Source organism: Periplaneta americana, chromosome 1, assembly GCF_040183065.1.
Source record: "Periplaneta americana isolate PAMFEO1 chromosome 1, P.americana_PAMFEO1_priV1, whole genome shotgun sequence".
NCBI classification, from domain to species: domain Eukaryota; kingdom Metazoa; phylum Arthropoda; class Insecta; order Blattodea; family Blattidae; genus Periplaneta; species Periplaneta americana.
Window position 1 is genome coordinate 166841084 of NC_091117.1, and position 14387 is coordinate 166855470.

At 34.2% G+C, this 14387-nt stretch overlaps 1 protein-coding gene across 6 annotated transcripts in view; it reads left to right on the plus strand.

Annotated features, from left to right (window-relative positions):
• Positions 1-6190: 6190 nt before the first annotated feature.
• LOC138703465 (uncharacterized) overlaps positions 6191-14387 on the plus strand; it is a 59797-nt gene continuing 51600 nt past the window's right edge. Inside the window, exons 1-2 of one of the 6 annotated variants that reach the window (XM_069831378.1) lie at positions 6191-6360; positions 12777-12872. In XM_069831378.1, the coding sequence (XP_069687479.1) occupies positions 12785-12872 (88 nt within the window). In that variant the 5' untranslated portion in view covers positions 6191-6360; positions 12777-12784. Of the gene's footprint in view, positions 6361-6618; positions 6829-10006; positions 10182-12776; positions 12873-14387 lie in introns of those variants that run through there. The other 5 variants (XM_069831354.1, XM_069831346.1, XM_069831363.1 and 2 more) reach the window with 5 other exon arrangements.

Sequence of the window (14387 nt, forward strand, 5' to 3'; positions counted from 1 at the left end):
TGCGGGCTCGCAGTACCGCGTTGCACAAGGTATGTTCCGACTCCGAGATAACAGTCGGAACGTCGGAGCTTGTTCCGATGAACCAATGACAGCTGCGGTTACACTGTTCTCGTTGTTCTTTGGAAAAAAATATTCAAGTAATAAAAGTAACTCAAAATTGATATATTCTATAGGAGATCTTGGGACTTAATGTATTGTAATTTAATTACATTAGCTCTGATTGAATATTCAGTTTTATTTTATAACTAGCCGTACCCGTGCGCTCTGCTGCACCTGTTAGAAATAAATATAAAGTAATTACATAATTAAAATAGAACGTTTGATCCAGGGAACAACTTTTACAACAGCGCAAGATAGTCTGCAATTTTTTTTGCATTGCATGTATTGCATATATATTTTATGTATTTTAACACGATTCAATTGAGCATAGTTAAAATTTGAATTATAAAATAATGAATTGCTAAGCTAACGTACTATTACTGCATACTAAATCAATACACTCTCGTTGTTCGTTAATTCTCTGAGATTAAAATGAGTGTACATAAATATTATTTTAAGAAATACAGAAAAAAAAATGTACAAAATAGCCTATCAAATTTTCTGTGCATAAGAAGCTATTTTAATCTTACCTGTCCTCGATTTACTCAGACGTTACTGTAATAACATTATAGCATTATGTCCATCTAGAGAAACTACACTTTACAATGGTGAAATAATAATTAATTATACAAATCGGTTAATTTAGCTTCTGATATTCCTTCATACAAACACAGAAACATTCTCTGTAGGCTATGTTTAATAGCTTTCGATTGTTGATGTCCAGGGCCCCTGTTTCGGTTGTTGTTGTCCAAGGCCCCTTATACACGAAGTCATTTGTTCTTAATTCATTGCACCGTCTTAGATGGCATTATTTTAATTTTAAAACTCATTTATCTCATTAAATATCAGTCCCATCAAAATTTTGTAAAGAATAAAACTTATCGGAAATCATTTTTGAAGAAACGTTTGTTATGTAACATTTTTCACAAAAATCAATAATAAGCGAGATATTTCGATTTATTTAACTCGGGCCCCCTTATAACCCCCCTTTTAAATAAAGTATTTTGAATGTCATATAGCCTAAAATCTAAGTTACAACGAACTTAATTTATATTCCAATTTTCATATAAATCGGTTCAGCCATTATCGCGTGAAAAGGTAACAAACATACAGACAGACATACAAACAAAAATTTCAAAAATGCGATTTTCGGTTTCAGGGTGGTTAATTATATATGTTAGGACCAATTATTTTTGGAAAATCGAAAATTACCAGAAAAATTTCGGCTACAGATTTATTATTAGTATAGATATGTGATACTTAATAACAATTTCTACTTTAAAATCTAGAAGCCTGAAGTCTCCCATAGGAGAAACAATTTATATCTCAATTTTAATAACATGTACTAATTTTAAGGCACGTACCAGACATGCCATCAAACAAAACGTTTTATTTAACCCATTCAATATAATATTTATTTGATTTTTAACATTATCAACAATCCAGTGACTTCCCTACATGCATACTTTCCATCTCCTTATTTCCAGAAACAGCCATCTTGAAGCGTGTGTAGCTAGTATGTAAATTAATTAATTTGGTTGAATTCATATTTAGATGGCGCTACCGTCTCTTCTAAACATCCTCAACTAGTTCCAAGAAAATTTAAGACATTCTTCTTGAAACGGCGGAATTTAAAAAAAAAAAAAAAGTGCTGTTTAATGTATCCCATAAGAGACGCTAGGACTTTTTATGCAATATAATATAGCAGGTATGCTCAAAATTGTAAAAGCCCCGATTACACGGATGATGCTGCACTGCATAACACACACAGTGTAGGGACTGGGCTCTGCAACTACATTGCAGCACCGCCCGTGGCATAGTTCTTACACTCTTACAAATACGGATAATAAACTGGAAATTGATTTACCGGTGGAGATGAAGAAAGAAAGTGGTAGTGAGGAAGATAATACAGAAGTGATTGGTGAGGGTGAATCAAGGTCTATTTCAAGTCCTATAGTCCCGACGCTGTTATTTCCGGCGTACTCCGCCCCTTTGCTTACGTCTTAGAAAGTAAAGGCTCTATGAAGTCTAGGTAGGTAATATCGTTCGCCATTTTTGTTCTCACATTGCCGAGCTACCATACGAGGAATCTATTTGCCGCACCCTTAAACATTATCATGTCGTAGCTCCTATGATAATAAATCAAACGCAATGTAAGTTAATTCAGCAAATAATTGAGCGGCAAATAACGTCTTCGTGTGTTTTCTGCGAACGCCAAAAAAAGAGCTAAAATGGCGGGCGATTATATTAAGTATTTATCGAGCCTTAAGAAATGAATCAGCGAATCACAAGACGCACACGTTTAAATGTAGGCGACCTGCAACGCGACTGGCTGCCGGAAATTAGAGCGACGTCAGGAATACAAAGTTGTCAGAGATGTTGCATTGAAAATAATACAGTGAAACTTCCCAATAGCGAACGCCACCGGGGAAAAATCAAATGTCCGTTATTGAGAAGGGTCCGCTATTTATAAAATAGTTACAATATATCAAAATTTGTCATACATATTCAACACTATATTTTACAGTATAGTACAATAGCTGCTAACAAGAAAGCCGTTCACATTACGAAAATTAATGTCAGATGTGGACTTAATTTGTGTAAAAAATATTCAGATATTAAAATTGTGTGCACGAGCATGTTACTAAATGAAATATGCAGAATCACTGGAATGAAAAACTGATGTGTGTTTTTTTAAGTAATGTAAAAATGTTGACGATGAAACTTTATTGAACGTATTTGAGGAGCTCGTAATCAAAACGTGTTAAGTCCACATTTGATCGAGAATGTGTTTTTTTTTTTTTTTTTTTTTTTTCGAATTTGCCTTCTTTTAGGGACACTTCATCATGCTACACTTGACATTTGTTGCAATTCACATTTTCAGCCTCTTCAAAGCCAGCCTGAAATTGAAGGTCTGATTCAGAACGTATTCTGTCCATAACCCTGAATAGATCAAACCGAGTTGAGTCCATGAACTTAAGATATCTTCTAACGAAAGCAGTACACCAGAATGAACGTATTTAATTCGACACCTGCCTTTAGCAAATGTTCATTATTGACTCTTTTCTAAAGTTTGCTTGTTGCTACCTTTAAGTTCATGCAGTAAGATTTAAAAGGACGGGTTTATTACCTGGAATTTCTATTTAAATCTTCACGCGCAGACAGTGAATTGGTGGTGTGCGGTAAGTGGCATTTAAATGCAGGTGGAGGTCGTTTGCAATAAACATGGGTCTTTTAGTACAAATTGTGATATTATACTCATAATTTGGTAACAGTTTGAACAGTATGTTAAGTTTCGAAAGACTCCAGTACAAAACATTGTTTGCACCCCCACGTTGTTTCGCTTCTTTCTTGTGAGATTTACAAACTTTGCAGGTTCTCGCTGGCTTCTTTTTCTGTGGGTGGTAGGTATATGACGGGGGGGGGGAATAAGCCCAACAGCTTGTTTGTAATATTGTCGTCCTAACTCCAGCATCCCCTCCCCTTTCACTAACACTTCAGTTAGACAAGGTTAACCCTCTATAAAATGCCTGCTTACAGGTCAAGCCGAAGATTTGTATAGATCCTTTCCTTCCTGGGTTTGCTTCCCTTCACGGTCTTACATGCAATTACGTAGACATTGAAAAGCTGAAAAGTACCATAAACATTATATTGAAGAAACATTTATGTAGTTTTTTTACGTATTTTCCCATAATGGAGAAGGGATATAAGACTTCATTCTGACGCTGACCTGACAGTCAACCCACAACATAACGTTATTGTACTCTATTACGCCCTTCAGTTTCACCACTGTTTATTCCCCTTCATTGCTACCCTTTTTTCCTTTATGTTGACCATGTGAATGTTGTGCTTCATACACAGATCTTTTCTGTCATGTCACTTTACTGCCAGTAACTCTTACAAGACCTCGATTCTGATTCCCTTTCTTAAACTTTGTTCATTCACTTGTAATGCAGGACAGAACTTCAATGCACTTTTATTCAAAGGGTTAGAATTCTGGAAAACCTTTCGCGTATATTTAGACGAAAATAACTCCTCTTCTTCACGAAAGATCGTTTTACAACATACAACAACCCTCTAAATAGACAGCTTGAAAAAACTGCATTTGACAGCCTGAATGAAAACTGTCAATAAAAGTCGCAGGGTCACAAAGACGTCATGTCTAGACGGCTATGCATTGGAAGCGCATCACGTTCCTGACAAAACGTTAGTAGGGAAGGGATTAGTTAATACAGCTTCTTGGTATTCATATCAATTAACCTATGCCACTTCCAAAACCTTACGGAGCTGAGCTAAGCTAAGCTAAGCTAGCAAGTTGCGAGAGAGTCTGCAATGCTTCCCGCGTGACGTCATCACGTAGTAGGAGAACGGGCGAGGCTGCGCACTGCTTCACCATTATATTCCCACCACGGTATTTCGTCAAATACGTGCTAGGAACTTAATCTAAACTTATGTACGCTAAATTTAAAACACTTGAGCTATTCCTAGAAGGAATGCTTAAAAGAATAACCTAAGCAAAATTGTCATGTAGTATGACAAGAAGTCCTAGCAAATATACTGAAGAAAATGTTAATATTCCTAGGTTCTTTTAAATGCGACCTGCAAGATTGCCTATAAAATGAATGAGTATGATTCGGATGATTTTATTAAATTGTTTTACCAGTCTCTACACGTTGCAAAACTATTTACTATACCATAAGATATAGAATGAAAGTAGGCCCTGTCTGTAGTAAACAACCTTTACCTCCAAGCTTGTAACGTGGGTGAAACATGACAAAACACGCTTTCAGTTTTTTTGTTACAGTAAAGTATAATTATTATCGAAATGTGAATGTGAGGCCAACAGCCGGCTGGTCTGTCTGAGCCTTTCAAGGGCTGTGGCACCACAGATAATTATTAGTGTATAATTGAGCACCCACGTACAATAATGGGGTAAGTAGTTACGAAATATATTCATACTTACCCCATTATTGCACGTGGGTGCTCAATTATGTTCTTTCATGTCCTTCCAGTCAAAATACTAACAACAATACGACCTACCCCAGAGTTTTGCGTTATTTTGGATGCGAGTGTCGAAATACAATTTTAATATTTTATTGCTATTACTAGGTTTGAAACGGAATTGTAGCGGTTTTATCCGTATTTAGTTTAACTTTATTACTAGTGAACCATTTATTTGATTAATCGTTTGTCTTCGAAATAGGCCTACTTCTTATAAGCTACAGCTCATCGTCTTCTTGTATAAGCAGTAAGGACAGAAGGAGCAGAAATAAAGGATGCCGGTGTCGAAATACAGTTTTAATATTGTATTGCTATTTGTTTTTCACTGGGTCTAAAACGGAATTGTATTGGTTTTATCCGTATTTAGTTTAAGTACATTACCAGTGAACCATTTATTTTGCTTATGCCGGGCGTTGTTACACATTTATGCATGAAAAAAATGCTGCTAATTAACAAAACTATGGACTTAACTTCATAAAATTTACATGAAATATGATATATAAGTTGTCTTTTTCCTTTTGACATTGCAGTTATATGCAGCACACACAACAGGCATGTTTTTTCTTCGTTTTTTTGTACCTCTTACCTCCGTTATACAACATTGTAAGCAGACGAATTTTTACAAAGGTGGGCGGGCGCTTAGCTCAGATCTGCCGTGTTTCGCGGTGGCACCGCAAAGAGCGCTGTACAGGACAACTTGGCCACTCTATAGTCCTCTTTCTAACTCGTTGACGAAAACAAAGTGTTGTATTCTGTCCTTGTAGTCATCAGCTGTGTAATTACTAACATTAAGCTTTTGAGTTCTGTCCGCATGCACAGCAATTTTCCAAAATCGATTCGAATGTGCATTGCAGTGCCATCTATAGATAAGAATGTGTACTATGTCATGCCTATGAGTGCTCCAGTGTGAGCTGCAAGGTGAAGAGGGAGGGTACTGTACCGTTCGTTTGAACGACTCAACGACTCCGACTCATCACCACTGGTGACTGTTATTTGGAACATAGTATTTTTTCGGAACCGGAACCGTCGGAACTGTTCCGGGAAAAGAACAACTTCGCCCATCACTATTGTGTTTATTAAGCAGAGCGTATGATGTTGTATGATCTGCCATCTAGCGGAGATTTTTCAGTAGACTATATACGCAAAATGGACCTCATAGAGCAGCAGGTAGTAAATTGCAATCCAGACGGCGGTGGTGGTTGTAACAAACAGAAAGATGGCGAAGCAGTGTAGTTATCTCACCGACGAGAAATACACTAAGTAAATATGATAAGTTTATTTTTCACGTTGAAAAGAGATACATTCCAAATTGTAAAATAAGATCTAAATATAGTCATTTTCCAGAAAGAATCTGTCATGTAACAGTTAAAATATTGGTGGTGAAATAAAGAATATCAATGTTTAATGAGAAATTAAGAATTATGATACGTAGGTACAAACAAAAGATTTTGCTGAATTTGACTTTTTTTATTTGAGTTTTTCTTTTGAACATTTCGGGAAGAATAACATCTAGCCAAAAAGCTGTTATTTTGTTGATATAATATAGGTGAATTTGACTTGGCTACTTTTGACCTCGACTATGGTGACTTTTAGGTAACAGAGTTGGTTACCGTGAATGTGCGAAAACCGCGAGGATGTTCGTAAGTGTTGTGAGTTTTGGCATTTTTATATAATGTGATTTGTTTAAAAACTATTATATATAATTATACATACCTATTGGAATAACAGGTATTAAATTACTCAATTATACAGCATTAATAGTATTTTTTTCTGCATAATTGATATTGACTAGTGTCTTGTAAATGTTATGCCGTTGTGAAGGTTTGTTATTTTCGAAGGGGCATTCAGTAACTTTCTGACATATACGGACAACATTTTTGTTGTTGTAGAAGGAGAGTGGATGTGAATAACTTTCTATTCTTAGGTATACTTGAGTGTATGTTTAATGAATTGAGTTGTATTAGAGATGTTAGGCTAATGTTTTTGTTACCTCCCTATAGCCAAAATAAATAATTATAATTAGACTGAATCTTAGAGCTCGCTATAACTACACAAGGGACCGACGTGTGACTTGTGTTATGTTATTTCATGATGAAATAAATTTGAGAAATATAAGTTTATGGTGGCTAGGACTAATTCTTTACATTTGTGTTACCAAAGAGAGGTCAGATGTATTTACATATTATGTCACCGTACCATAAACTAAAGACAAATTGAGCGGCAACGCCAATTTCACATGGGAATAAGTGTGGATTGCTGTGTTAAGTAGTGACCGGCTGGAAAAATAGGCCTACATAAGCGAGGGTAATTTCATAGGACATGTAATCATTGACTTTAAACTGAGGTATGTGGCAAGGTTAGTGGGTTAGTAGGGATTATTTAAGTGATATGAGAACGAGGCTTAAATAATCCCCTCAACTAACTCACTAACCTTGTCACACACCTCGGTTTAATGTCACTTAGCCATCCTCTCATTTAACCCATCAATGAATGGTTATATCATCATCATCATCCTTTCAAGTATTAGGTCTAGTGGCCTGTTATGGTCTCCAACCATCTCTTTTGTGGTCTTCCAATAAGCCTTTCCCCCATGGTGTGTAGTGGTAGTAGTGGTGTGACCGGATTTTGATTTCTTCCACCTCCTCTATTATCCTGCCTCGTTTTATCGATGCCCTTTCCCCACTTGCAAGGGACGGAGACATTAGAAACAGTGCAGTCATTTGGGTAACTGTGTATCGCTGCTATACTTACGTAAAATAGTGTTTATTGAGATTTATGTTTAAAATTAAATTATTTCAGACAACTAATTCTTTTATGGGTTGAGACATAATAAACATAAAAATTCATATTGTAAATAGGTGAAATTTGACATTTAATGGTGGTACAAAGTTACAGGGTTACAGGGTTAATTGGGGAAACATTGTACCACAAATGTTTTCTATTAAATTCAGTTCTCTATTCGTTCATTTCATTAATAATGTTTTGTCCAAGGGTAGGTATTTCACTGCAAACTCAGCATTCACCAGTCTTTCCTATTTTCTGCCTTCCTCTTTGTCTCTTCATATGACCTACATATCTTAATGTCGTCTATCATCTGATACCTTCTTCTGCCCTGAACTTTTCTCCTGTTCCATTCACCATTCCTTCCAGTGCATCCTTCAGAAGGCAGTTTCTTCTCTACCAGTGACCCAGCCAATTCCTTTTCCTCTTTCTGATAGAGTGAACATAATTCTTTCTTCCTCCACTCTTTCCAATACAGCTACGTTTCTTATTCTCTCTGTCCACTTCGCATGCTCCATCCTTCTCCATATCCACATTTCAAATGCTTCTAGTCGCTTGTCTTCACTTCGTTATAATGTCCATGTTTCTGCCCCATACAATAATACACTCCACACAAAGCACTACACTAGTCTCTTCCTTTGTTCTTTCTCCAGAGATCTGCAGAAGATGCTCCTTTCAATCCTCTATATTCCTCTTCAAATGCAAGGTAACTTTTGGCTGAAATTTTATTTCATATGATATCACAGAAAAAGAGTTTATTGAAAATGTAGAAACGATTATAAGCCTAGGTTATTTTTAATTCGTTAATCAAATTCTTCACAGTCTTAACATAATCAGTTCATACGTGCCCCTTTCATTTACCAACTTATTAACTTTCTTTATTACTTCAAACTGGTCAGGCCACAACCAAACCTTCCCTTCTTGACCTTATAGTAACTGACTTTGTACTTGGAGATGGTGCCATGCAGTTCAGTGCCATTGACTGTAGGCCTACCATGGAACAATGATCCTTTATATGAGACTATTACAAAGTCATCATACCACAGAGGACCAATATTCTTGGTGAAAACATATTTGGTCTCCGAAAATTATTTTTGTATTTATTTTTCAATTTATTCACTAGTGTTTGTCGTGGACTGGAATACAAGTGTGCAGCTTCTCGTTGAGCAAGTTTTCCAGTGTTTATATCATCTAGCGCCTGCTGTAGCATTTCACTGGAATATCTTGCCTTTATTGCATAGTGTCTTCTCTTTGGAGAATCTTTTGAACTGTTGCCATCTAAAAATTTCAATGCATTATGGAAATCCTAGACAAGTGTAAAAATCAGAACAGTAGTTGAATACGTAAGTTCAAAGAAATTTCATTTATAAGTATTACTGGTATAGAGAGAGAGAAATAAATCGTCCGGCCTTAATTAAGGATGACCACGAGGGTCCGGAAATTATAGCAAATAAATATATTAATTAAATATGAATATTGTTATGAAAATAAAATGTAATAATTAAGCACCATTGATTATATCAATTATAAAATAAAATCGTATAAAATGACTTTAAAATTATAGTTATAAATAAAAGATTATTTAAAATTAGCATATCCTTAATTAAGACCTGAGTGGTATAAATGAAATTGTATAATCAGCAGGGAATCTTTAAGAATTTGCGAGGTGATTTTTTTAATTTCAAAAGATGGTATTGATAATTGTTTCAAAAAATTATATGTAAATTTTGGTAAAGAACTTCGAGCACCAAAAAATAAACCTGTCACTGACCAATTGAAGAGAGGGATGTTATACTTGGCACTAAGGTAGGGAATACAAGGTTCATAAATGGCCCTCTTTTCATGATCAACCTGATGAGCTTGGTTTAGATCCCTCTCCATGCGTATAGTTGGATCTATGATAATAGCCTTTTGTTGTTGCCTGTTTATTGCTATTATATCTGCTCTTCTGTGAGAGTTGTCTTCAGAAATACAGTGGACCTCTTCATGAATTTCCCAACCCTTGTTCCGAAGAAGACAGGCGATAGTTCAACTGACTCTATGATGCATGTTGTTATGCAATAACTCTCCTTTCCGATGAAAGCCCAACACGTGGCCAAGAGTTTCTGTCTCGTTGCAGCCAGGTTGACGGCAACGGGTCGTGCTGAAAGCTCTGCCAGGAATGGAGCGCACTGCAGTAAGGTTGCAGGACATCTTGATTGCATTAATATATTCCAAAGACGACAAATTCTTTTTGGTGCTGACCCATGAATTGGCTCTTGGATATTCTTCATAGATGACTACACCTTTCCCCTTATGAGGTAACTGACACCAGGATTCAAACAATCTCTTTTGCATTTCATCACGTAGATGTCTTCCATAGTTCGAGGTGTTATGCTGGCTTCAGGAATTTTCAGGCACTTGAGAGCAGTTTTCTTCTCTTCAAGATTCCTGACAAGAAGGAGATGATCATCACTGACTTGTGAGAGTCGTTTACAGATGTTAAAATGCTGAATATTAGCTTTCCATTCAGCCTTAATAAGTCCAAGGCCACGTACTTTTTAGAAGAATATAGCATGTCATTAGGTGTATCATCAGGAAGAGATATCATTTCTTTGACAGCACTTCTAATTACTTTATCTAGATCTTTAAGGAAGCTATCAGGGAGCTGATCAAGTGGAGCACATTGCAAAGGATAGATGAGCCCAGACCATATATATTCATTCACAATCTTCAATTTCTGATCAGGATTCAGTAATGGAGTTTGTGTAAGATTGTTAAGATCACGTGTTATTTAAAAAACAAATTGATCGTATTATAATCGAATTTAAATTTATTTATTTTATTGCTAGTAAGTTTCAAATAAATACAAGTTAACACAATATAATATAAACTAGCCCATTCCTGAATGAGTAAGACTCATGCTCAGGAGGAGATTCCAATACAAACAAAAATGAAATTAAAATTGAGAGTGAATACAGATTAAAAAGTGTTGAATATCTTTAAACCCAAAACTATAAATCCAATACAATTTTTTTTTTATATTTTTTTTTTATTAATTTGGAGAGTATTAGTGGTTAAAATATTAGAATAAAATTTGTTTAATAATCTAGGACCTTGACTCATGCTATGATAAAAAGCTGCATTGGTTTTACATTTAGGTTCAGATAAATTCTGAGAATTCATATTTTTAGTTCTGTATTTATGTATATAGGCTACCTTCCAAAGTTATTAAGATTTCTCTGAAAATATTTTAATAAAATGATAAATTTGTTTAATATTGAAAACTTTGAAATGTTTAAACAACAATTCAGTTGAGTAATCTTTCTGCTTTTTTAAAGAAATTTTTAATACTTTTTTCTGTAATTAATAAAATTAACGGATAAAGATTGGATTTATAAGATTTATAAATGCTTACAATAAAATCAATATTATCATGCAAACTTTGTAGCGGCAAAAAAGCAACCCTGAAATCGAACCAAAACAGCACTGTCAGATTAAATTTATAATTTACAAAACATAGGATTGTGTATATCACGTGGTTGTTATTGTGTTTTAAAGAAGAGAGGATAAAATTAACATTTACAATAATAGTAAGGATAAAATCAAATTATATACTTACAATATGAAGTTGAAAATTGTTCATAAACCAGCTACTATAAACAGAATGCAATATTTAATCACTTGGAGTCTTAAATATTCTTCAGGAACTGGACATAATTGATAGAAAGCAAAGCATAGAGATAGTAGGTTATGGAGATGGCCTCCGTCTAAAGATATCACACTTAGGAAATGTGAAATTAAATCTTCTAGTACATTTGAGAACTAGTACAAAGTTACACTGATGGGTACAAAGTTACCCCAAATGACTGTACAGTAGTAAGCAGATTAATTCTGTTTATAAGCATAAACAATTCGTCAGTTGAGTAGAAGGTATGGGTATGGAGAAATTTTACTAATTAATTCTGTTGTGAACTTTTTCTCCTGATTCTTCAGACTTTTAAGATAGTGCAATGAAGACTAATACATGAATAATAAACACCTTTTCTTATTACTGCTGAGACTAAGAGAGAGTAGATAGAAGTCTGATTTGTGTCTCGTATTAGAATTAATTATGAATGTTTTGATTAGTAGACCTACTAAAAGTATCTTGATTTTTAACATGAAACTTCATGGAAAGAATGTACTCACAAGGTAGGGTCAAATTTTGGGAAGTCTTCTTATAGGATGCCCTCATATGTTGATCTTTCATTATTTTGGGGCCTCTTTAAAAAAAAACAATAATAGGTATGTTTAACTTCAGATGAATTGCCCCAGAATATTAATCCATATTTTATTATAGAATAAAAATGACGTATCATTTTAAGGGTGTTTGTATTGCTAATAGAAGATGAGATCCTGATGCATAACAGGCAGAGTTCAATTTAATAGTAGGATTCAGTTCATACACACAATGCAACAGAATCTTCCATTGTGATTTTTTTATTTCTGTCGTGATATTTTGCTTTGCTAATGTCAAAATAGCAAGTCATTTTTTTTAACTTCACTCGTAAGTTATTTACCAATCATAGAATCTAGTTCCATGCTGTGAACAGCAGAAAGCTTAAACAGAATAGTATGGGATGTCTGTATTGTTACTTCTGAGTGTGAAAATTTTGGAAGCAAGAGATTTCGTTTCAGAATGGGTGACCATGATTATAAAGGTCCATTCATCATGTCCATCTTAATATTGTCTATATGGCCAGACTACAGTCAATTTTTAATGAACACTTGTTAATAATTAGCTTGTTTTGTAAATAATATGGTTACAGTTCATACACTAATGTTATATTATTTAATTTTAAAATGACTTCAAAAACACATTGTATTGTAGACTTTTCGCCATAGTAAATTTCCTTTAAAATTATTTTTTATAGGTCTCATAATGGGTAGAAGACTCAAGGCAGACCATTCAAAGAGGAATCAACTAACTTCACATGATTTATCAAGAAATGTAAATAGTAAAATGAAAAGTAAGCATAGTGTATACTGTGTAAGTGCAGTGTATCTGAGTGGATTACTATTTTGTTGAAATTCTTAGGAAGAGAATCTTCAGTGGAATGAATATTATGACAGTATCATTGGTGTCCAAGCCAAATGTAATAAGCCAATTATGAGACGAACAAAGATTTTTCATTTTGAAAGTATAGGTTTAAATCTTAACTTTATTTTACATGTTCTAAATAAGTCTATCCCATTATAAGTAAATACTGTAGTCAGTTTTATTGTTTACATTAATTGTTTCTCGGCATTATAAAACATCTGTCACAAATTATAGGCTATGTCCTTCGAATTCACTAAATAGTTTTTTATTAATTCACTTTTGGTTCTTAGTACAAATGATATTCTATAATGAAATTAAGCTTTACAATATTAATTTATCAACAGTAATCTCACTATAGTCTATGCATTTTGAACTGGCGGATCAACATCTTTTCGTCTCCTCCACACTGTACCCCTTCTCCTAAGCTCTGGCTGGTCCCCTTCCCCTCTAACATGCCGCGCCACTTGTCCAACTGACTTTTCTTGAGGACAACGGTCCAGGAGTGAGGTAAACACACATGGCAAATGTAATCCATTGCTTGACCTTGAACCACCAGTTCGAAACGCACAGACTATAGAGATTTTGATTTATCTAGAGAAAATAAAAACTCGAGTGGGATTTAATTGACTATTACACAATTAGAAGAAAGTATATAAGGATTAGAAGAAATAAAGTACTCTAATGCAATAAAATATTAATTGATTTACTAAAATTCTATTTCACTAATATTAGCTTTATCAAAATGTTTGAATGGAGCTGCCATTTTCAGTTGACTATAGTACCGTAAAGAATTTGCAGTTTGAAATGTTGGCAAACAAAGAAACAAATGGTAAGAAGGTGATAAAAACAAAAGAAAGTATATAAAGATTAGAAGAAATAAAATATTCTAATACAATAAAATAAGATATTAATTGACTTACTAAAATTCTCGTCAAAAAGTTTGAATGGAGTTGCCATTTTCAGTCGACTATCTATGTGGGGAAACAAATGACAATCGCAAAACATGTTTTATAGTACCGTAAAGAATTTGCAGTTTGAAATGTTGGCAAACAAAGAAACCCATGCTAGGGAAGTGATAAAATTGTAGCGATAAACAGCCATGATTGGTTGAAACATGTCCTTTTGTACTGTTTTATTTGTCAAAAGTAGTGTAACGCAGTAAAAGTGTAATAGTCAATATAATACAGTATATTATTAGAAATAAATAAGGTTAAATTATAACAATGTATTAAATTATTTAACATATTATTTTGTAGCATAAAATGGTAAGATCACTCATCTAAAACGTTGTTATTATTATCATTATTATTATTATTATTATTATTATTATTATTATTATTATTATTAATGTTGTTAATGTTATTATTTAGCATAAATTATAAAAAGACTGCTCAACTAAAACATCAGTCTCTGTCAGAATATCAGGAACAGCATCATTGTCTTT